The sequence below is a fragment of the Mesoplodon mirus genome (genome assembly GCF_964341445.2).
Source record: "Mesoplodon mirus genome assembly, chromosome: 2".
NCBI lineage: Eukaryota > Metazoa > Chordata > Mammalia > Artiodactyla > Ziphiidae > Mesoplodon > Mesoplodon mirus.
In genome coordinates this window covers 136,512,240-136,537,400 of record NC_138977.1, presented here as the reverse complement: position 1 = coordinate 136,537,400, position 25,161 = coordinate 136,512,240, and the positions used below count along the sequence as shown (strand labels likewise).

At 36.3% G+C, this 25,161-nt stretch overlaps 1 protein-coding gene across 3 annotated transcripts in view; it reads right to left on the bottom strand.

Moving 5' to 3' along the window:
• The window catches only part of SCLT1 (sodium channel and clathrin linker 1), a 283,591-nt gene that overhangs the window by 92,751 nt on the left and 165,679 nt on the right, over positions 1 to 25,161 (bottom strand). For all 3 annotated transcript variants that reach the window (XM_082603421.1, XM_082603422.1, XM_082603420.1), the window contains 3 exons: positions 21,836 to 22,013; positions 19,145 to 19,243; positions 14,675 to 14,746 (listed from right to left, as the gene is read on the bottom strand). In XM_082603421.1, coding sequence (XP_082459547.1) covers positions 14,675 to 14,746; positions 19,145 to 19,243; positions 21,836 to 22,013 — 349 coding nt within the window. The remainder of the gene's footprint in view (positions 1 to 14,674; positions 14,747 to 19,144; positions 19,244 to 21,835; positions 22,014 to 25,161) is intronic.

The following is a 25,161-nucleotide window of genomic DNA, read 5'->3' as shown; positions in this document are numbered from 1 at the left end:
TTTTCTTTCTTTCTTCCTTCCTTCCTTCCTCCCTCCCTCCCTCCCTCCCTCTCTCCCTCTCTCTCCCTCTCTCTCTCTCCCTTCCTTTCTTTCTTTCTTTCTTTCTTTCTTTCTTTCTTTCTTTCTTTCTTTCTTTCTTTCTTTCTTTCTTTCTTTCTTTCTTTCTTTTCTTTCTTCTTTTTCTCCCTTATAATCTGAGCCGTGTGGATGAAAGGCTCTTGGTGCGGCAGCCAGGAGTCAGTGCTGTGCATCTGAGGTGGGAGAGCCAACTTCAGGACACTGGTCCACAAGAGACCTCCCAGCTCCATGTAATATCAAACGGCGAAAATCTCCCAGAGATCTCCATCTCAATAACAACACCCAGTTTCACTCAACGACCAGCAAGCTACAGTGCTGGTCACCCTATGCCAAACATCTAGCAAGACAGGAACACAACCCCAACCATTAGCAGAGAGGCTGCCTAAAATCATAATAAGGCCACAGACACGCCAAAACACACCATCAGACGTGGACCTGCCCACCACAAAGACAAGATCCAGCCACATCCACCTGAACACAGTCACTAGTCCCTTCCACCAGGAAGCCTACACAACCCACTGAACCAACTTTAACAACTGGGGACAGACACCAGAAACAACAGGAACAACGAACCTGCAGCCTGCAAAAAGGAGACCTCAAACACAGTAAGGTAAGCAAAATGAGAAGACAGAAAAACACACAGCAGATGAAGGAGCAAGATAAAAACCCACCAGACCTAACAAATGAAGAGGAAATACGCAGTCTACCTGAAGAAGAATTCAGAATAATGATAGTAAAGATGATCAAAAATCTTGGAAATAGAATAGAGAAAATGCAAGAAACATTTAATAAGGACCTAGAAGAACTAAACAGGAAACAAGCAATGACAAACAACACAATAAATGAAATTAAAAATACTCTAGAAGGGATCAATAGCAGAATAACTGAGGCAGAAGAACGGATAAGTGGCCTGGAAGATAAAATAGTGGAAATAACTAAAGCAGAGCAGATTATAAAAAAAGAATGAAAAGAACTGAGGACAGTCTCAGAGACCTCTGGGACAACATTAAATGCACCAACATTCGAATGATAGGGGTTCCAGAAGAAAAAGAGAAAAAGAAAGGGACTGAGAAAATATTTGAAGAGATTATAGTTGAAAACTTCCCTAATATGGGAAAGGAAATAGTTAATCAAGTCCAGGAGGCACAGAGAGCCTCATACAGAATAAATCCAAGGAGAAATACGCCAAGACACATATTAATCAAACTGTCAAAAATTAAACACAAAGAAATCATATTAAAAGCAGCAAGGCAAAAACAACAAATAACACACAAGGGAATCCCCATCAGGTTAACAGCTGATCTTTCAGCAGAAACTCTGCAAGCCAGAAAGGACTGGCAGGACAGATTTAAAGTGATGAAGGAGAAAAAACTACAACCAAGATTACGCTACCCAGCAAGGATTTCATTCAGATTTGATGGAGAAATTAAAACTTTTACAGACAAGCAAAAGCCCAGAGAGCTCAGAACCACCAAACCAGCTTTACAAGAAATGCTAAAGGATCTTTTCTTGACAAGAAACAAAAGGAAAACACCTATAATAACAAACCCAAAACAATTAAGAAAATGGGAATAGGAACATACATATCAATAATTACCTTAAATGTAAATGGATTAAATGCTCCCACCGAAAGATACAGACTGGCTGAATGGATACAAAAACAAGACCCATATATATGCTGTCTACAAGAGACCCACTTCAGACCTAGGGAAACATACAGACTGAAAGTGATGGGATGGAAAAAGATATTCCATGCAAATGGAATCAAAAGAAAGCTGGAGTAGCAATTCTCATATCAGACGAAATAGACTTTAAAATAAAGACTATTAGAATAGAAAAAGAAGGACACTACCTAATGATCAAGGGATCTGATCTAAGAAGATATAACAATTGTATTTGTATGCAAACACAAAAGACCCCGAATAGCCAAAGCAATCTTGAGAACGAAAAACAGAGCTGGAGGAATCAGGCTCCCTGACTTCAGACTATACTATAAAGCTACAGTAATCAAGACAGTATGGTACTGGCACAAAAACAGAAATTTAGATCAATGGAACAGGATAGAAAGCCCAGAGATAAACCCACAGACATATGGTCACTTTACATTTGATTAAGGAGGCAGAAATGTACAGTGGAGAAAGGACAGCCTCTGAAATAAGTGGTGCTGGGAAAACTGGACAGGTACATGTAAAAGTATGAGATTAGATCACTCCCTAAGAGCACACACAAAGGTAAGCTCAAAATGGATTAAAGACCAAAATGTAAGGCCAGAAACTATCAAACTCTTAGAGGAAAACATAGGTAGAACACTCTATGACATAAATCACAGCAAGATTCTTTTTGACCCACCTCCTAGAGAAATGGAAATAAAAACAAAAATAAACAAATGGGACCTAATGAAACTTAAAAGGTTTTGCACAGCAAAGTAAACCATAAACAAGACCAAAAGACAACCCTCAGAATGGGAGAAAATATTTGCACATGAAGCAACTGACAAAGGATTAATCTCCAAAATTTATAAACAGCTCATGCAGCTCAATAGCAAAAACAACCCAAACCAAAAATGGACAGAAGACCTAAACAGACATTTCTCCACAGAAGATATACAGACTCCCAACAAACACATGAAAGAATGCTCAACATCATTAATCATTAGACAAATGCAAATCAAAACTACAGTGATATATCATCTCACACCAGTCAGAATGGCCATCATCAAGAAATCTAGAAACAATAAATGCTGGAGAGGGTGTGGAGAAAAGGGAAAACTCTTGCATTGCTGGTGGGAATGTGAATTGGTACAGCCACTATGGAGAACAGTACGGAGGCACCTTAAAAAACTACAAATAGAACTACCATATGACCCAGTAATCCCACTACTGGGCATATACCCTGAGAAAACCATAATTCAAAAAGAGTCATGTACCAAAATGTTCATTGCAGCTCTATTTACAATAGCCAGGAGATGGAAACAACCTAAGTATTCATCACCGGATGAATGGATAAAGAAGATGTGGCACATATAATACAATGGAATATTACTCAGCCATAAAAATAAACGAAATTGAGCTATTTGTAATGAGCTGGATGGACCTAGAGTCTGTCATACAGAGTGAAGTAAGTGAGAAAGAGAAAGACAAATACTGAATGCTAACACATATATGGAATTTAAGAAAAAAAATGTCATGAAGAACCTAGGGGTAAGACAGGAATAAAGACACAGACCTACTAGAGAATGGACTTGAGGATATGGAGAGGGGGAAGAGTAATCTGTGACAAAGTGAGAGAGTGGCATGGAGATATATACACTACCAAACGTAAAATAGATAGCTAGTGGGAAGCAGCTGCATAGCACAGGGAGATCAGCTTGGTGGTATGTGACCACCTAGAGGGGTGGGATAGGGAGGCTGGGAGGGAGGGAGACGCAAGAGGGAAGAGATATGGGAACATATGTATATGTATAACTGATTCACTTTGTTATAAAACAGAAACTAACACACCATTGTAAAGCAATTATACTCCAATAAAGATGTAAAAAAAAAAAACCAGAACATGGTATATCTCTCCATCTGTTTTTATCATCTTTAATTTTTCTCATCAGTGTCTTATAGTTTTCTGCATACAGGTCTTTTTTCTCCTTAGATAGGTTTATTCGTAGGTATTTTATTCTTTTTGTTGCAATGGTAAATGGGAGTGTTTCCTTAATTTCTCTTTCAGATTTTTCATTATTAGTGTATAGGAATGCAAGAGATTTCTGTGCATTAATGTTGTATCCTGCTACTTTACCAAATTCATTGATTAGCTGTAATAGTTTTCTGGTAGAATCTTTAGGATTCTCTGTGTATGGTAGCATGTCATCTGCAAACAGTGACAGCTTTACTACTTCTCTTCCAATTAGGATTCCTTTTATTTCTTTTTCTTCTCTGATGGCTGTGGCTAAAACTTCCAAAACTATTTTGAATAATAGTGGTGAGAGTGGGCAACCCTGTCTTGTTCCTTATGTTAGTGGAAATGCTTTCAGTTTTTCACCAGAAAAACTGTGGGTTTGTCACATATGGCCTTTATTATGTTGAGGTAAGTTCCCTCTATGCCTACTTTGTGGAGCTTTTTTAACATAAATGGATGGTGAATTCTTTCAAAAGCTTTTTCTGAATCTATTGAGATGACAATTAGGTTTTTCTCCTTCAATTTGTTAATAGGGTGTAACACATTGATTGATTTGTGTATATTGAAGAATCCCTGCATTCCTGGGATAAACCCCACTTGATCATGGTGTATGATCCTTTTAATGTGCTGTTGGATTCTGTTGGCTAGTATTTTTTTGAGGATTTCTGCATCTATGTTCATCAGTGGTATTGGCCTGCCGTTTTCTCTCTGTGTGACAACTTTGTCTGGTTTTGGTATCAGGGTGATGGTGGCCTCATAGAATGAGTTTGGGAATGTTATTCCCTCTGTGATATTTTGGAAAAGTCTGAGAAGGATAGGTGTTAGCTCTTCTCTAAATGTCTGATAGAATTCACCTGTGAAGCCATCTGGTTGTGGGCTTTTGTGTGTTGGAAGATTTTTAATCAGTCTCAATTTCAGTTCTTGTGATTGGTCTGTTTATATTTTCTCTTTCTTCCTGGTTTAGTCTTGGAAGGCTGTGTTTTTCTATGCATTTGTCCATTTCCTCCAGGTTGTCCATTTTATTGGCATACAGTTGCTTGTAGTAATCTCTCATGATCCTTTGTATTTCTAGTGTTAGTTGTTTCTTCTCCTTTTTAATTTCCAATTCTATTCATTTGAGTCGTCTCCCGTTTTTTCTTGATGAGTATGGCTAATGGTTTATTAAATTTTTTTATCTTCTCAAAGAACCAGGTTTTAGTTTTATTGATCTTTGCTATTGTTTGCTTCATTTCCTTTTAATTTATTTCTGATCTGATCTTTACGATTTCTTTCCTTGTGCTAACTTTGGGGGTTTTTTTGTTCTTCTTTCTCTTAGTGCTTTAGGTGTAAGGTTGGGTTGTTCATTTGAGATGTTTCTTGTTTGTTGAGGAAGGATTGTATCGCTATAAACTTCCCTCTTAGAACTGCTTTTGTGCTTTTGTTGCATCCCATAGGATTTGGGTCATCATGTTTTCATTGTCATTTGTTTCTAGGTATTTTTTCATTTCCTCTTTGATTTCTTCAGTGATCTCTTGGTTATTTAGTAGCATATTGTTTACCCTCCACCTATTTGTATTTTTTACAGATTTTTTCCTGTAATTGATATCTAGTCTCATAGCATTGTGGTCTGAAGGTATACTTGATGTCACTTTTCTTAAATTTATCAAGGCTTGGTTTGTGACCCAAGATATGATCTATCTTGGAGAATGTTCCATGAGCAGTTGAGAAGAAAGTGTATTCTGTTGTTTTTGGATGGAATGTCCTTTAAATATCAATTAAGTCAATCTTGTCTAATGTATCATTTAAAGCTTGTGTTTCGTTATTTTCATTTTGGATGATCTCTATCCATTGGTGAAGGTGGGGTGTTAAAGTACCCTCCTATTATTGTGTTACTGTCAATTTCCCCTTTTATGACTGTTAGCATTTGCCTTATGTATTGAGGTGCTCCTATGTTTGGGTGCATAAATACTTACATTGTTATTTCTTCTTCTTGGATTGATCCTTTGATCATTATGTAGCGTCTGTCTTTGTCTCTTGTAATAGTTTTTATTTTAAAGTCTATTTTGTCTGATATGAGAATTTCTACTCCACCTTTCTTTTGATTTCCATTTGCATGGAATATCTGTTTCCATCCCCTCACTTTCAGTCTGTATGTGTCCCTAGGTCTAAGTGGGTCTCTTGTAGACAGCATATATACGGGTCTTGTTTTAGTATCCATTCATGCAGTCTGTGTCTTGATTGGAGCATTTAATCCATTTACATTTAAGGTAGTTCTCGATATGTATGTTCCCATTACCATTTTCTTAATTGTTTTGAATTTGTTATTGTAGGTCTTTCCCTTGTCTTATTTTTCCTGCCGAGAGAAGTTTCTTTAGCATTTTTTGTAAAGCTGGTTTGGTGGTGCTGAACTCTCTTAACTTTTGCTTGTCTGTAAAGGTTTTAATTTCTCCGTCAAATCTGAATGAGATCCTTGCTGGGTTTTTTCCCTTTCATCACTTTAAATATGTCCTGCCACTCTCTTCTGGCTTGCAGAGTTTCAAATGAAAGATCAGCTGTTAACCTTATGGAGATTCCCTTGTATGTTATTTGTTGATTTTCCCTTGCTTCTTTTCATATTTTTCTTTGTATTTAATTTTTGATAGTTTGATTAATATGTGTCTTGTTGTGTTTTTCCTTGGATTTATCCTGTATGGAACTCTGCACTTCCTGGACTTGATTATTTCCTTTAGCATATTTGGAAAGCTTTCAAGTATAATCTCTTCAAATATTTTCTTAGTCCCTTTATTTTTCTCTTGTTCTTCTGGGACCCCTGTAATTCGAATGTTCATGTGTTTAGTGTTGTCCCATATGTCTGTGATACTGTCCTCAATTCTTTTCATTCTTTTTTATTTTGTTCTGTGGTAGTTATTTCCACTCTTCTATCTTTCAAGTCACTTATCCATTCTTCTGCCTCAGTTATTGTGCTATTGATTCCTTCTAGAGAATTTAAAATTTTATTTATTGTGTTGTTCCTCATTGTCTGTTTGCTCTTTAGTTCTTCTAGGTCCTTGTTAAACATTTCTTGTATTTTCTCCATTCTATTTTGAAGATTTTGGATCACCTTTACTATCATTACTCTGAATGCTTTTCCAGGTAGACTGCCTATTTCCTTTCATTTGTTTGGTCTGGTGGATTTTTACGTTGCTCCTTCATCTGCTGTGAATTTCTCTGCCTTCTCATTTTGCTTAACTTACTGTGTTTGGGGTCTCCTTTTCACAGGCTGCAGGTTCGTAGTTCTCATTGTTTTTGGTGTCTCCTCCCAGTGGGCAAGGTTTGTTCAGTGGCTTGTATAGGCTTTCTGGTGGAGGGTACTGGTGCCTGTGTTCTGGTGGATGAGGCTGGATGTTGTCTTTCTGGTGGGCAGGACTGTGTCTGTTGGTGTGTTTTGGAGTTTCTGTGAAGTTATGATTATAGGCAGTCTCCCTGCTAATGCGTGGGGTTGTGTTCCTCTCTTGCTAGTTTTTTGGCATAGAGTGTCTAGCTTGCTGGTCCTTGAGTGGAGCTGGGTCTTAGCACTGAGGTGGAGATCTGTGGGAGAGCTTTCACCATTTGATAATATGTGGGACCGGGAGGTCTGTGGTGGCCCTATATCCTTAACTCAGCTCTCCCACATCAGAGGCTCAGGCCTGACACCCAGCCTGAGCACCAAGACCCTGTCAGCTACATGGCTCAGAAGAAAAGGGAGAATGAAAGGAAGAAACTAATACAGTGTAATAAAATAAAGTTAGTAAAATAAAAGATAAGGAAAATATTCTTTAAAACAAAAAAATAGAAAAGTGATAAAAGAAAAAGCAAGGAAGAAGAGAGCAACGAATCCAAAAAACAAATCCACCAATGATAACAAGCGCTAGAAACTATTCTAAAAAAAAAAAAAAAAAAACAGACAGACAGAACTCTAGGACAAATGGTAAAAGCAAAGCTGTACAGGGAAAATCACACAAAGAAGCATGCACCTACACATTCACAGAAAGAGAAAAAGGAAAATACACACACACACACACACACACACACATAAAAGGGAAGAGAGCAACCAAATCAATAAACAAATCTAGCAATGATAATAAGCTCTAAATGCTAAAAACTAAGATAAACATAAAACCAGAGACAAATTAGATGCAGAAAGCAAACCCCAAGTCTACAGTTGCTCCCAAAGTCCACTGCCTCAATTTTGGGATGATTCATTGTCTAATCAGGTATTCCACAGATGCAGGTACATCAGGTTGATTGTGGAGATTTAATCCGCTGCTCCTGAGGCTGCTGGGAGAAAGTTCCATTTCTCTTCTTTGTTCACACAGCTCCCGGGGTTCAGGTTTGGGTCTGGCCCCGCCTCTGCATGTAGGTCGCCCTCTGACATCTGTTTTTCACCCAGACAGGATGGGGTTAAAGTAGCAGCTGATTTGGGGGCTCTGACTTACTCAGGCCAGGAGCAGGGAGGGAGGGGTATGGAGTGTGGGGTGAGCCTGTGGTGGTAGAGGCCCGTGTGATGTTGCAACAGCCTGAGGCGTGCTGTTTGTTCTTCCAGGGAGGTTGTCCCTGGATCACGGGACCCTGGTGGTGGCGGGCTGCACAGGTTCCTGGGAGGGGAGGTGTGGGTAGTGACCTGTGCTTTCACACAGGGTTCTTGGTGGCTGCAGTAGCAGCCTTAGCGTCTCATGCCTGTCTCTGGTGTCTGCACTGATAGCCGTGGCTCGCACCCATCTCTGGAGCTCGTTTAGGCAGTGATCTGAAGCCCCTCTCCCTGCACACCTCGAAACAATGGTCTCTTGCCTCTTAGGCAGATCCAGACTTTTTCCTGGACTCCCTCCCGGCTAGCTGTGACGCACTAGCCCCCTCAGGTTGTGTTCATGCAGCCAACCCCAGTCCTCTCCCTGGTATCTGAACTCTGAAGCCCGAGCCTCAGCTCGAAGCCTCCACCTGCCCCGGCAGGTGAGCAGACAATCCTGTCAGGCTGGTCAGTGCTGGTCAGCAGCGTTTCTCTGTGTGGGAATCTCTCCGCTTTGTCCTCTGCATCCCTGTTGCTGCACTGTCCTCTGTGGCTCCGAAGCTTCCTCCCTGCATACTCCCCGTCTCCGCCACTGAGGGGGCTTCCTAGTGTGTGGAAACTTTTCCTCCTTCACAGCTCCCTCCCAGAGGTGCAGGTCCCGTCCCTATTCTTTTGATTCTGTTTTTTCTTCTTTTTTTGCCCTACTCAGGTATGTAGGGAGTTTCTTGATTTTTGGGAAGTCTGAGGTCTTCTGCCAGGGTTCAGTAGGTGTTCTGTAGGAATTGTTCCACATGTAGATGTATTTTTGATGTATTTGTGGGGAGGAAGGTGATCTCCATGTCTTACTCCTCCACCATCTTGAAGGTCCCCCCAAGAAATGTAACTTTAATGTTCCATATATGTTCATACAATAAGTTGCTAATCTAAGAAAAGGTAATTTTCTGGTGTGAAATTTGGCATTTATCCTATGTTCATAACTTACCTCACGTAATTTTTTAATAGACTATTTTTTAAGAGCAGTTTAGGTTCACAGCAAAATTGAGGGGAAGTTACAGACTTCTCCTATACTTCCTGCCCCCATACATACATTGCCTTCCCCATTATCAACATCCCATGATGGAGTGGTACATTTGTTAAAACTTATGTACCTACATCTCACAATATTATCACCTAGAGGCGATAGTTTACATTAGAGTTCACTCTGGTGTTGCACATTTTATGGGTTTGGATAAATTTATAATGACATATATCCACCATTATAGTATCATATAAAGTAGTTTCACTCTCCTAAACATTTTCTGTGCTTTGCCTACACTTATTCATCTCTCTCTTTCTCCTCCTTAAGCCCTTGTAACCACTGATCTTTTTACTGTCTCCATAGTTTGCCTTTTCCAGAATGTCATATAGCTGGAATCATATATTATGTAACCTTTTCAGACTGGCTTCTTTAATTTAGTGATATGCATTTAAGTTTCCTTTATGTCTTTTCATGGTGACGTAGCTCATTTCTTTTAAGTGCTGAATAATATTCTATTGTTTGGATGTACCAGTTTATTTACCCATCACCAACTGAAGGACATCTTGGTTGCTTCCAAGTTTTGGCAATTATGACAAAAGCTGCTATAATATAAACATCCATGTGCAGGATTTTTGTGAACATAAGTTTTCAACTCCTTTGGCTAAATACAAAGGAATGCAATTGTTGGATCCTATGATAAGAGTATATTTACTTTCGTAAGACAAGAGCAAACTCCCTTCAAAAGTGGCTGTACCATTTTGCATTCCTACCAGCAATGAATGAGAGTTCCTATTGCTCTTTGTCAGCATATGGTGGTGTCAGTGTTCTGGATTTTGGCCATTGTAATAGGTATATCTGGCACTTATTTGGTGTAATAAGTGGTATCTCATTGTTGTTTTAATTTGCATTTTTACATAGGATTTAGAGTATCTTTTCATTTACTTATTTGTCATCTGTAAATCTTCCTTGGTGAGGTGTCTGTTAAGGTCTTTGGCTCAATTTTTTAAATCAAGTTGTTTGTTTTCTTACTGTTCAGTTTTAAGGATTCTTTGTATATTTTGGGTAATAGTCCTTTATTAGATATGTTTTTTTTGTAAATATTTTCTCCCAATATATGATTTCAATTTTCATTTTCTTGATAGTGTCTTTCACGGAGCAGAAAAATTTAATTTTAATGAAGCCCAACTTACCAGTTGTTTCTTTCATGTATCATATCTTTGGTGTTGTATCTAAAAGCTCATTGCCAAACCCAAGATTATCTAGATTTTTCTCCTATGTTATCTTCTAGGAATTTTATAGTTTTGCATTTTACATTTAGGTCTGTGACCCCGTTTGAATTAATTTTTATGTAAGATCTGTATCCAGATTCATTCATGTGAATACCTAATTGTTCTAGCACCAGTTGTTAAAAAAAGACAATCTTTGCTCCATTATATTACCTCTGCTCCTTTGTCAAAGATCAGCTAACTGTATTCTGTGGGTCTATTTCTGGGTTCTGTTCCATTGATCTATTTGTCTGTTGTTTCACTGATAATACCCTGTCTTGGTTACTGTAGGTTTCAAGTAAGTCTTGAAGTGCAGTACAGTGTCAGTCCTCTGACTTTGTTCTTCTTCTTCAATGTTGTATTGACTATTCTAGGTCTTTTGCCTCTCCATTCAAACTTTAGAATCAGTTTGCCAATATCCACAAAATAACTTGGTGGGATTTCAATTGGAATATAGATTTCTAAATCTATAGATCAACTTGGGGAGAAATGACATCTTGACAATATTGAGTCTTTTTATCCATGAACATGGGCTATCTTCATTTATTTAGTTCTTCTTTGCTGTTTTTCACCAGAGTTTTGTAGTTTTTCTCATATATATTTGGTTAGATTTACACCTAACTATTTAATTTTGGGGGTGCTAATGCAAATGACAATGTGTAAATGACACTGTGTTTTTAATTTCAAATTCCACTTGTTTATTGCTGGTATATAGGAAAGCAATTGACTTTTGTATATTAACCTTGTATCCTACAACCTTGTTATAATCACTTCTTTGTTCCAGAGTTTTTATTTTTTATTCTTTTGGACTTTTTACATAGACAATCATGTTATCTGAAAACAAATTCTTCTTTCCCAACCTGAATACCTTTTACTTCCTTTTTTTGGGGGGGTCAAACTGCATTAGCTAGTACTTCCAGTATGATCTTGAAAAGCAGTGGTGAGAGGGGACACCCTTGCCTTGTTCCTGATCTTAGTGGGAAAGCTTTCAGTTCCATAGCTGTAGGTTTTTTAATAGATATTCTTTACAAAATTGAGGAAGTTTCCCTTTGTTCCTAGTTTACTGAGAGATTTTTTTTTTATCATGAATGCGTGCTGTATTTTGTCAAATGCTTTTTCTGCATCTATGATATGATTCCCAAATGATTTTTAATGTAGATATTAATAATAAGGTTAGATCACACTTCTGGGTCTGGTGAGTAGCATATAAAGAAAGATATGTTATAAATGTGTTATGAATCTCTCTTTATCTAATCCACCATTTAACTGCCAAACAACAATGGTTGAATATTTACTTAACCTGAGATAACAAAGTTAAAATGAGACAGAAAAGTAGAAACCTTTAAGGGGAAATATAAGAATTCTATCAGAAATACACTAAAAACTAAAGCAAACATTTAAAATTACTATTAAAAGCTTTTCAGATATTAATCACCACCAATATTCCTACCTTTTGGACAGGAAATGACCCAATGATACTAGAAATTTTTTCAAGAACTCATGGAGTGCTTCCAAAATCATACCCTCATAGTGTACCATAAAGTCTCAACAAATATTAAGAATCAATATCATATAGAACATGATCTGTGATCTCTATTTAACCAGATTAGAAATTAGTAATAAAAAGGAGTCTAAATACCCATGTATTTGGGAATTTGAAATTAGACTTCTAAAAAATTGATGGATCAAAAAAAAGATCATAATGAATGTTTCATTTTACATGTATAAATTTGGGCATTTATAACCAATCCTCTCCCTAATTTGCTATAGATTAGCAAAAAACCTCTGCTACTTGGCAGAAGTAAAACCTTGAGTACTCGAAGAGAAACATATGCTGCATATGTTGCTCTCCAAAGCGAGATATGTGGCTTGAGACAGACTCCCTCTGGCCTTTTCTTAAACCTATCCAAAAAATCTACACATTAACCTAAAATACAAGACTTTAACTTTCCTGCAAGCATAACTTAGCTTTGGGTTAGCTAAAGTATGCTTAACTTCCCTCCCTGAATTCATGTTTAGTGCACAGATGGTAAAATTGGTAATGAAGAATAGAAATCAATAGTCGACATTAGGTTATTATGCCTCAAACTGTAGTCTGAGTTCCTGAGAAAATCTGCTTTTTAAAGTAGCTGAACATGTCTTTCTTCAAATATACCTCTAAATGCTTAATATTTCAAACACTTCAATTAGTACAGTTTTTTTCACCAAACCAACATGACATCAGATAATATTTAATATCTTTAGAAAAATCCACTTAGCTATGAGTTACAAATGTTTTACTATAAATCCTAAGAAGCACATTCTGTAATAATCTGAAATTATGTCTTCTTTTTACTCTAAAGTGAGTTTACGAAGCTCTGGTTGTTACACAGCTAAGAGTTATTTTTAAAATCCCTGCAGGTCTTACCTAGTACACATTCCTAAATAGAAATAAATAATGTTCTTGTCCCTCCAGAGTTTATAATTTATTAAATAATCCTAGACTGGGGTAAAACCCCTCTTCTTCAAAGTTGTAAATCTTTTGATAGTAAATCAGTCCATGTAAGAGAACAAGCAAAATAGCAAGGTGACAGAAGAGGAAGTAAAACTGAAAAACAACGAACAATTAGACATGACTAATTGGCCACACTGCATCCCATTAATTTTACTTAATGTTCCTATAGTGTTAGAACAAATGACATTAAACAAACAAAAAGTAACACTGTTTCTTGTTCTAAAACTCTCAGGACCCACATACAATAACTAAGGTCTCATGATGTACACTGGTTTGTAGAATGTGGAAAAGATGTGATCATTCTTTCAGAGGTGTTTAAATATCAATCAGTCAATAAGGATTTATTGAAAACATACTGTGCAAAATAGTATATTAGGCAATGGGGAAAATAAAGGAAAACATAAGACTCTTCTACAGGGGAGGGAGGGAATGAGAAGGAAGACAAGGAGACAGAGAAAGAGAGGCGTAATACAATATAACATTTATTACAAGACATAATTCATTGTTAAATTTTGTAAGAAAGATTAAAAGTGATATGGATATTCAGGAGAGATGAGTTTGTAAAGTTGAAAATATCTTCCCAATCTCTGGAAATTCTTGTACTTTTATGCCCCTGTGAGCAAGGTTATTAAATTCCATTTCATCAGATCTTCAAGTTAAATTTATATATTTAATTCCACCTCTAGTCACACAAGCACTCTTTCCTCTCCCTTCTTTGCCTACTCATCCTTGAGTACTCATTTCTTTTGGAAAGACTGTCTTTCTCTTCCACCATCATGTATACTTTTTCTTTCTTCCTGGTCTCTCAGATGAACTCAGCATATGGTATCAGCTACAGATGGATGCTTCAACAGACCCTGTGCATTTTTTGTCCCAAAAAGGTAATCATAGTAAAACGTGATAAATGCCATCCATCTTTCCTACTAGATCATAAGTTCCAAGACTGCAGATAACATGTTTACCTTTGATTTTTATTCTTTTCCTAGCATCTATTACAGTTCCTGGCATAATAAGTATCTTCTGAATAAATGAATGTGCAATAATATGTATCTTGTAAAGAAGATGTGGCATATATATTCAATGGAATATTACTCATCCATAAAAAGGAACGAAATTGAGTTATTTGTAGTGAGGTGGATGGACCTAGAGGCTGTCATACAGAGTGAAGTAAGTCAGAAAGAGAAAAACAAATACCATACGCTAACACACATATATGGACTCTAAAAAAAAAAAAATGGTTCTGAAGAACCTAGGGGTGGGACAGGAATAAAGATGCAGACATAGAGAATGGACTTGAGGACATGGGGAGGGGAAAGGGTAAGCTGGGACGAAGTGAGAGAGTGGCATGGACTTATATATACTACCACATGTGAAATAGATAGCTAGTGGGAAGCAGCCACATAGCACAGGGAGATCAGCTTGGTGCTTTGTGACCACCTAGAGGGGTGGGATAGGGAGGGTGGGAGGGAGATGCAAGAGGGAGGGGATATGGGGATATATATATATGTATAGCTGATTCACTTTGTTATACAGCAGAAACTAACACAACATTGTAAAGCAACTAAACTTAATAAAGATGTTAAAAAAATGTTTTCTGGCTTTTAAAGTAAACAATATTCAGAAGAAAATAGGAGTATAGTCTTCTAACATACCATTTGAAGGGCTGAAAGTTCTTCTGTTAGTCGAGAAATCTGTACATTATATTGTTTTCTTGTGTTTGCAACCTGTAAATTAAGATATCTATGAATTATTTAGGTCTACAGTAAAAATAATTAACATCCAATAAAAACATTTAGAATAATAATTTTGATAAAAAATAAAATTATAACTTTTAGGGCATAAAGGATAAGCACACAATGTATTAAAGAGTCAAGAATTTATCATAACAGTGGAAGTAAGTGAACAGGATGATGATGTCTCCTAAAGTGTTTGTCAAATTTTTGGTCTTTATAATGGGTTCTCTTTCGATTAAAATTTACCATATTAGAAATGAAAACAGAAAATCTCAAAATATTTACTTATTAATCCCTTTATAAATAATAACCCTTTATAGGTTAACATAAAAAATACACTTTTGTGAAAATGTGTATTTCCCCAAAATTAAAAAAATTTTTAGAAGTGGTATTAGTTTACATTTTTGCAAATTTCCTTAATGTCTATGGCTTAATAGAAGATAGCTAGACTCTCATATCTATTTCCATGTTCAAGCTGTTGTGTTGTTGCATACCATCAATTTCTGGAAGATAACCCTGCAGAGTCATGAGAGAATGACTGTGAAAAAAGCAAACTGTTTTACTATAATTATGAAAGTAGGTATGATTTTGCAGACCACCTGAACAATACTTTGAGATCTGCTACCACAGAGCAAGTCAGGAGAAAAACTGAAATATACACTAAAAATGTAATTAATAGCTTTAAGGCACTTTTGTTTTATAAACAGAAGAATATTTTTATAGTACACATCATATTTCAGTGCCACATTACTTTATAAGAAAAACCCTTATTTTAATTAGCAGTTAAATATCTTCAGAAATAGTAGAATTTATGTGTACAGAGTATTTTCAAGAATTAGTCACATCTCCTCAGGGTGGCTCCTAAGACAATATTTTTTTCTAATATCTACTCATTTTTTTTTTTTTTTTTTTTGCGGTACGTGGGCCTCTCTCACTGTTGTGGCCTCTCCCTTTGCGGAGCGCAGGCTCAGTGGCCATGGCTCATGGGCCTAGCCGCTCTGCAGCATGTGGGATCTTCCCGAACCGGGGCACGAACCCGTGTCTCCTGCATTGGCAGGCGGACTCTCAACCACTGTGCCACCAGGGAAGCCCTCTACTCATGTTTTTAATAAATTTATTTATTTATTTTTGGCTGTGTTGGGTCTTCGTTGCTGTGTGCAGGCTTTCTCTAGTTGTGGTGAGTGGGGGCTACTCTTCGTTGCAGTGTGTGGGCTTCTCATTGTGGTGGCTTCTCTTGTTACAGAGCACAGGCTCTAGGCGTGCAGGCTTCAGTAGTTGTGGCTCGCGGGCTCTAGAGCACAGGCTCAGTAGTTGTGGCACACGGACTTAGTTGCTCCATGGCATGTGGGATCTTCCTGGACACATGGCTCGAACCCGTGTCCCCGGCATTGGCAGGCAGATTCTTAACCACTGCGCCACCAGGGAAGTCCCTACTCATGTTTTTAAAAAGACCATGAAGAATATTGATTCTGATGATATATCATCAGTACACATTTATGACCCAAAGGTTTTTGGAAATTTTCTAGCATCTTATAAAATGGATTATTTCTCAAACATGATGTAAATCTTCTTTAGAACATTTACAATACTGCTATACACTTTAGTTAATTAAACTAGAGTTATCTTTTGGAAGGCTTGCCGAGCATATTATATGTGGGTCCATTTCCGTTCCATTTTAGGTTATAATTTGATGTAGCTTTTCCTATGAAAAATTTTATTAAAAATCAACCCACCCTATTTACAGGTCAGTGACAATCATAGTTAGGATTTATTGAGATTTAATGTGTTATGAACTGTTCAGAGTGCTTTACGTGTTATTATCTCATTAATTCTCACAACAACATGATGAAGTAGTTATTATCCCCATTATAGATAAGGAATATTCAGGCTGAAACTAAGTCATGAAGGTTCCTAGAATAAAATAATTTTGGTTCTTATAAGCTCGATCATGTCTGTCTGTCTCTCACATAGTTTTTTAAAAGTGTTCTTTTTAGTATCTAGAAATGATGCAGGTAACATGAGGGTTTATGATCATAATAGTATATATAATTTGAAATCACTTATGTTAATAATTTCATAGTCTTTATGAATATGTAGGAAAGCATATTAATGCAAATATTACAGTAAAAATGAAAACAGGAATTTCTGCTTTTGCTAATTCATCTATCTGACAAAATATCAAATTAAAAATTACAACCAAGGCTTTTTAAAGAAGTGGCTGGCTGATTCTAGGTCTGAGGCAAGGAAAGTAGAAGATGAGAAATATCATTTATCCAGGAAAACTAGAGAGACAAATTGAGAAAAAAAATGAAGACTAATAGCAATGAATCATGAAATAAAAAAATAAAAACGAATCCATCATAACAAACAAAGGGGGCAGGACTCTAGCCCTAACCAAAAAATAACAGCTAATAAATGTATAGAAAGATTGACAGAATTAGAATTTCTAATTACCCCATATATTTATTTATTTTAGACAAGGATTATCAATGGATGACAAAACCACTGGATGAAAGATTTTGGTGGAAAAGGATAGTTGCATGGTCTTCAAGTATCTTCCCCAATTATTTATAAAGTATACAATGGAAAGATCTGGTCTTAACACCTTAATCATATGGTCAAGCTTAGCATCACCAATGTACAACTGACATTACAGCTTCCTGATGTGATGAAGTGGGATGTAGGTATACATATCACTCTGCCAGAAATGACCTGAATCTAATCAAAACGAAACAGTCACATGAATCCAAATGTGGAATATTCTGAAGGATTCTACAAAGGATTCTTTGTCACATACAAAGGAAGGCAGGGGACTCGGTTAAGGGAGACTACAGAGATGTGGTAGTCAAATACAATGATGCGTAAACATGGATTGGATCCTGAATTTTAAAGACCAAACAGCTATAAACAATATTTTAGGGAAATTCGAGTGTGAATTGAAGTAATGTTGATTTTTTTTAAGACATGGTAATTGTGGTGTGGTTGTGTAGCAAAATGTCCTTTTTCTGGGGAAACAGATGACAACATGAAGTGTCATGAGGCCTGCAGCCTATGTCTGAATGTTTGGCACAAGGGAAGAATGTGTATGTAACATAAAGAGATGGAATGGGTGTAGCAAGACACTAAGAGTTTTCTGGGTGAGAGGTAAATAAGTGTTCATTATACAGCTCTTTCCTTTTTATGGGTTTGAAAATTTCTAAAAATAAAAAAAATACAAAATCCACGATAAACCATTTCTCATAGTGATTGAGAGTAGAGCTCATCTGCAACCCAGTTCTGTTACTTCCTAGAGGTGGAACCCTAAGCAAGTTAGTTAACTACTCTGTTTTTCAGTTTTTTCATCTTTAAAATGGGTTTTCGTTGTTTCTTCCTCCTAAACTCACTTTACACTTTTTAACTTTACCTCACCACTTATGAATTAATTCATATCCATACCAGAGGAAAAGGCAAATAAATGTATGTCTTCCCTCTCTCTTTATATGAAAGCAAACATATTTCCAAGACACTTTTTTTTTTTTTTTTTTTTTTCTGTACGCGGGCCTCTCACTGCTGTGGCCTCTCCCGTTGCGGAGCACAGGCTCCGGACACACAGGCTCCGCGGCCATGGCTCGCGGGCCCAGCCGCTCCGCGGCATGTGGGATCTTCCGGGATCGGGGCACGAACCCGTGTCCCCTGCATCGGCAGGCGGACTCTCAACCACTGCGCCACCAGGGAAGCCCCCAAGACACTTTTAACTTTCATAAGGCTTGCAATTCAAACTAAGAAACAACTCATTGCTTTAACACAAAAAAATAAGATTTAGTCTTGATAATGGAATTGCAAAGAACAACACAATTCACAAATCATATAGGTATCTGCGTGATGCAATTTAAACAACGTTGGGCTCAGTATAGCAAGGAGAAGGTGTGAGTCTAAGTTCTGGCTTTAATTAGTGTACAATTTTGAGTGAGCCAATAACCTCTCATGGGTTTCAGCTTCATTACAAATAAAATAAGAGGTTAAAGCAGATTTCTCTGGTACTCCAGTCCTAAGATACTCTAATATACTACAAATAATAGTAGGTTTTCTTCTCTTGCTTCTTGTATGTTCTAAGTTTCTTTTTGACCCTTCTTCTTTACATCATACTTCAGGTGTGTTAATCTTCACTATATTCCTAGCCTAAATCTCTCTCCTTCCCACTTGCCCTACCCCCTACCTCTACCTCACCCCGGCACTAATGTTAGGGGCTACTATCATGAGATGATTTTTATTTGAAATTCAGCACAATTGATACAATCAGTTGACAATTAATTAGCTATGTCCACGAGGCAAAAACTCAGGTAGTATCTACTCTTAAGCTGTGAAATTCTGTAAAATTTTGAATTTTAAATATAATTAAAACCCCCTTACTTCCTTCCTGGTTCTTATGGCAGCATCTTGCGCAAGCCGAGAAACCGTTTCTTTCATTTTCTCTATATCTTCTTCTTTTTGCTTCTCCTCAAGCAGAGCCTTCAGAAAACAGTAATTTGATGTTATTATAGGTCACATCATTATTAATAGAGATTATGTAATAAATGGGTAAAAACCTAATCACTTTCTTGAAAGCATACCTCTTATGCGAAACTTCTGAGACATCTCCACTTTGAGATCTTGCCTAAGTTATGAATGATATTTATTTTCCTTAACCTCCTCACCTGACCTTGTCCTAAATAAAAATTTATTCTTTTCCTTTGATATGTGTTTCAGCCAGTACCATCACTCTTCTAATCTCTAAGGCTGGGAATTTAGGATTATTTTTTAATTTTCTTTCTCCTTCATTCCTTATGGAAAATAATCAAATCTAAATACTATATTCTTGGAAAAATCTCTTAGATTTCCCTTTCTTTCCATTATTTGGTTTTATTCAAATTATGTCCCTTGTCACCTCATACCTCCATCACTGTAGACACCACCTACTTCCTCTCCATGAAATTTCTAACCAACCAATCATTTTCATCTCACCTAAAAAATACTCTTATAAGCCTAGTTCTGTTGTCAGTCACATCCCATTTCTTTGCTTCCCTGTGGAGCAAAACTCCTCTAAAGTCTGCACTTGCTCATTTCCAGAAGTTTCTGTGATGTTCACTCTAATCAGGCTTTCACTGTCCATGATCTCTATACTGCTAACCCATGAGAGTCAATTTTGCGTAATTATCTTATTGATCTGTCAAGCAGCACTTGAGATAATGGATTACTTTCTTTTCCTTGTTTTACCTTCTATACTTGGCTTTTAGTGCACCCTAGTATTGGTTTTCCTCTTAACTCATTGATTATTCCTTTTGAGTCTGCAATGCCGTTTCTTCCTCTTCTCCTGAACCTCTTTATTATCGAACTACCCAAGTCTTAGTCCTTGGTCCTTTTCTCTATCCACATCCACCCCTTGGTGGTCTAATCCAATCTTGCGGTTTTAAATACCATTTATATGCTGACAAGTCCCAAGTTTACATGTCTAGTTCAAATATCTTCCTGAGCCTGGAACTCCTCCAATTTTAGGTTTGAATGAATCTTTTTTCTTTCTTTTTATAAATGTCATTACAGAGTAAGTGGCTCTGTGTTCTGATCCCACTATCTTGCAAAGATACCATACACATTCCTATCTCTGTTTTTGTTGTTTAATAAATTTCCTCCTACTTAAATAGGTAAGCTAGGGAGAAGTAATAGCTGTTTTGATATAACAATCTTGTCATGGAGAATGGGACAATGGGAAAAAGGGAAGTTTCATAAGAAACTAAGGTAAGGTTGTGCTTCATACCTGTTTGTATGATTGGTTAAGAGAACTTGACTTCTTGGAACAAGCAACTGAAGGTGGGAACCCTCTGGCAATTAAGCAGTAAGTCAAGAGGGAACTTAATACTGTAGGCATAAACAGGCAATTTACGGTTCAAGTCCAATTTGTGGACTTGAGACTTGGATGAGAAGATTTAAGGGACAGGAATGAGTATTATTACTACTAACTTCTCTGTCCATTGTGCTCCACACAAAATATTCATCTTTATGACCTGATGTTAAGAATGCTCATAGGCTTCGGAGGAGAGAGAGAAACAATTCTGCCCTGCTCATAATTTTTCTAGTTAACTGAGGCGTTTAGAGGAATTCCCAAGCATATTATGTATTTTGTGCCTTTCATCCAGTCTAAAAGATCACAGAAGGGAATAGTATCTGAAAGGTATAAAAAGCACCTTAGCATTCCCACAGCTTAGATTTGGATAATTGTTTCTTTTTTATTTCTTAGTAGCTTCTTACCATGCAACTTATAGCTTGTTTTGTTTTTAATAGTTCTCTTGGAAAACCATCTATCATGTAAAAAAGAAAACATAAATAAAACAAAGTATTTCCTTTGTAATCCCCATACGTCTCAGTGGAGTACTATGCACACACTAGGAATTCAATAAATATTGATTAAATGAAATAATAATTTAATGATTGCTTCGTAAGGGAGCCAGCAACATTAAAAACAAACCTATTTTGTGACTTCTATAAACTAAATACCATTAAAGAAAGTGGTAAAAGACAAAAGATGTGATATGTAGTAGCATAGTAATCACAATTATTAGAGGGTTAAAAAAAAAAAGAGCAGTGACATGAAGGCTCCAGTTAATAAATCTTTATAGTTAATTTAATTCCTGTCAATTAAGCTTCTGCTCTGTTAGAGTAATTGTGTAAGTAATGAAGGCGAAATAAAGATTAATAAGATTCATCTGATTCAAGTGACTAAAATATAGAGTATACATACTGCAGTAAGTACTTTAACAGATTTTTTTTTTAAAGTATAAGACTACAGGGGATGAAGATTAGCTACACAAGGATTGGCGACATAAAAAACGTCTAATAAAAGTTTTAGGAGAGGGTTGACATTTTATCATATTTTATGATGTTAAGTCTTAACATCAAGAATGTATCAATAGTATGTCTATTAATGGTGAGCAATTTCATTTTTATGCGTTAATTCTGTAGTTACTGATTCCCTTACTATCAGGTCATATGGGGGAATGTTCAGTATTTCATTATTTTATTTATTATCTATTTATTATTATTTATAAATGTGGTTACTAGTTTTCTTACCTGATTTTTTTGAAGGTTAGCTTCTTCTAGGAGTTGCATGCTATTTCTGGCTCTTACAATAGCTTCGTATTTCTCATTTTCTAATTCATAGCACTTTGCTTGTAAGTCTCTGGTCTGTTTTTCCAAATGTATTTTTTCTGCTCTTAATTGGGTAGCTTCTTGGATTGTCACACATAACCTAAAAATTAATACTAATGTTGAGAAAGTTAAATATTTTTAAAAAGGAGGGAGATAGGAGATTTACAGAGTATCTATTACAGGACAGGCATTATTCCAGTCACTTTCACATGTATCTTCTCATTTGATTCACACAAAAGTTCTGTAAAGTAGGTTTCATTATTTCCATTTAAAAGAATAACAAACAGACCCAGAGAGCTTAAACATTTAATTAAGGTCATATGAATAATGAGCAGTGGGGCTTAGACTGAGCCTAGATATTATGACTCTGATTATGTTACATTTTCTACACTTTCCTACTTATGTTAACTCATACTGTCTTATACAGTTACATGACAGTGTTATAAAGCAAACCCTTAAAGAGTAAGTTGTTCTTTCTCTTTATATGGTCTTTTTGTCTTTTAGTTTTTTGCTTGGCTCCCCTTTACTACTCTCTACCCAGGTAACCCATGTTAACTTACTGATGTATATCTTTGAATATTCTTCTCCACGTTCACAAAATCATATGTATGATATTTATATACACATACATATACACATAAATATACATACACAGTATATATACATCAATCCACAGGTTTTTAAACACAATTTTTTGTGCTATAAAAATTAAGATCATAGTATATATACCCTTTTCTACACTTGCTTTTTTTCATTCAATAACACCTTGTAAAAATCCCCTCAAGCAATACATCCAGAAGCTCTTTCCTTTCCTAGTCTGATGGATGCAGCTTCTCCTCACTGTTAATTTGTATCTCCCTAATTACTGGAGAGTTTAGGAATATTTTAAAAGTTTGTTAGCCATGTGAATTGTCTTTCAATTTCCTCCTCATATCCTTTGCCTACTTTTTCCTGATGGCTTATTAACTTTGCTTGTTCCTTTATGAGAACTTTTTGAATATTAAGATATTTAACCCTCAGTCTGTTCTGTACACTGCAAATATTTTTTCCCAAATCTACTTTTTTGTTGTGGCCTATTGACTCTATTTAGGAAATCTTTATTACACTAAAAATGCTCACTTGAATACAGCTAAATTTGACTATTTTTTTCAACATCTGGGATTTCAGTTTTTACAAAGATGATCTCATTTATCCATAGATGGTTAATGTAAGCTCCTAGATTTCCTAAAAAAAATGTTATGACTTTAATATTTTTACCTGTAAATCTTTAATCAATCTGGAATTTACTTCTGAATGTGCTATAAGACAGGAGTCCAATTTAACTTTCTTCCAGATTGATAGCCAGTTGTATGAGTACCATTAGTAACCGATGAATTGAAATAACCCCTTATACCTAAAATGTGCAAATATCATGATTTACTTATAGATTGTCATGATTCACTGATCTATTTGTCTAGTCTAGGCCCAAGTCATATTAACTTGATTATAGTGGCTTTATAATATGTCCTGATATGTTTTGGTAAGACAGTTCTTCCTTTGCATTACATATGTTTCTTTGTTTTTTTTTCAGGCATTTCTTTTCTAAGTGGTGGCATGAGAAGCCATAATGAACGTAACTGTATTTTCATTGTCACCCTTGCATTTCCCAGCTTTTGCCTCACACATTTAGCTGTCCTATTATTTGCCATATTTAGGTTTATTAATGTTCAAAATGATGATTTATTTTTTCATTAAATAAGGCCCTCTTTATTCTATTTACTGCTTTTACCATTAAACCCTACCTTATGTGATATTAATATTGTCATTCCTGCTTTCCTTTTGTTTACAGCTGTTAATATTCTCCACTAACACCTTTATTTTAAATTGAAAACAAATCTTCTTCATCTTTCCTTTCTTGATACCTTTGTTCTAGTTCATTTACTCTTTTAGGTATTTTCTAAAATAACACATTACTAGGCTTTAATCAAAATCTGCAGGTCTCTGCTTTTTAATGGAATACAGTCCTCTCATACTTTAATGATTTACATATATGACATTCTTCATTCCATCTTACTTTGGTTAAAGCACTGTGGTAGAAGATGAAGCAATCTCTACCTCTCCCACAGAGGTATAGGACATCTGGCACTTTACTAGCACCAGTTCACCCATTCACTTCACCATGGCCTCTTGGGGGCCAGGCAGAGGAGGTGGACTCATGAAGGGTTTACGCCATCTTCATCTCCCAAGAGTCCATGTGTCTCAACAGGGCAAGCTTTGTTTAGGACTCTGTGAATTCCAATCTTCAGTCAAGGCACTCTGACACTCACCTCCGGGCTTCACAACCACACATGTCAGAAAAAGCCTTGCAACTAAAGGATTTACATGTATTTAACAGTCCATTGGTCGCAGCAACCATGTGGCTCTGAAAAGTCACACTGGTGTTAGGGGTGGAGTTATAGGAAAGTAGATTCAGATCATCAGCTTCATAATTTAACGGTTTCCATAATTTTATAACATAAAAGACGTATTACGCCTGTTATTATTCTTATAAAGCACTTCTATATCCTCTACAGCCAAATCTTATATGAATCCTTTCTTTCAACTTACTAAAGCTGGGCCAAGTTCCCACTCTATAATAATAGTAACAACAACGATAATAGCAAACACTTGTAAGAACATTCTTTGTGCTAGGTACTTTACATATATTAAAGAAAACATAATCCTCAATATCTTCAATGATGCTATGAAACAGGTTATAGCATTAGCCTATGAGGTAGGATATGAGATTATATCATATAAATTATGAGGTAGGTTAAATCATTGTATTTATTTTATAGATAGAGAAACTGAAGAACAAAAAGGGTAAGCAAGGTGCCCAAGGTTATTGATCTAGTTACTGGTGAAGCTGGAGTTTGAACTCAGTCAGTTTGGGTCCAGAGTCAGTGTTCCTAACAAATATGCTATACTGCCAAATAGAAACTTCCACCTAAGGATGTCCACTCTCGCCACTATTATTCAAAGCAGTTTTGGAACTCCTAGCCATGGCAATCAGAGAAGAAAAAGAAATAAAAGGAATCCAAATTGGAAAAGAAGAATTAAAAATGTCACTGTTTGCAGATGACATGATACTATAGATAGAAAATCCTAAAGACGCCACCAGAAAACTACTAGAGCTAATAGATGAATTGCAGGATACAAAATTAATGCACAGAAATCTCTTGCATTCCTATACACCAATGAAGAAAAATCTGAAAGAGAAATTAAGGAAA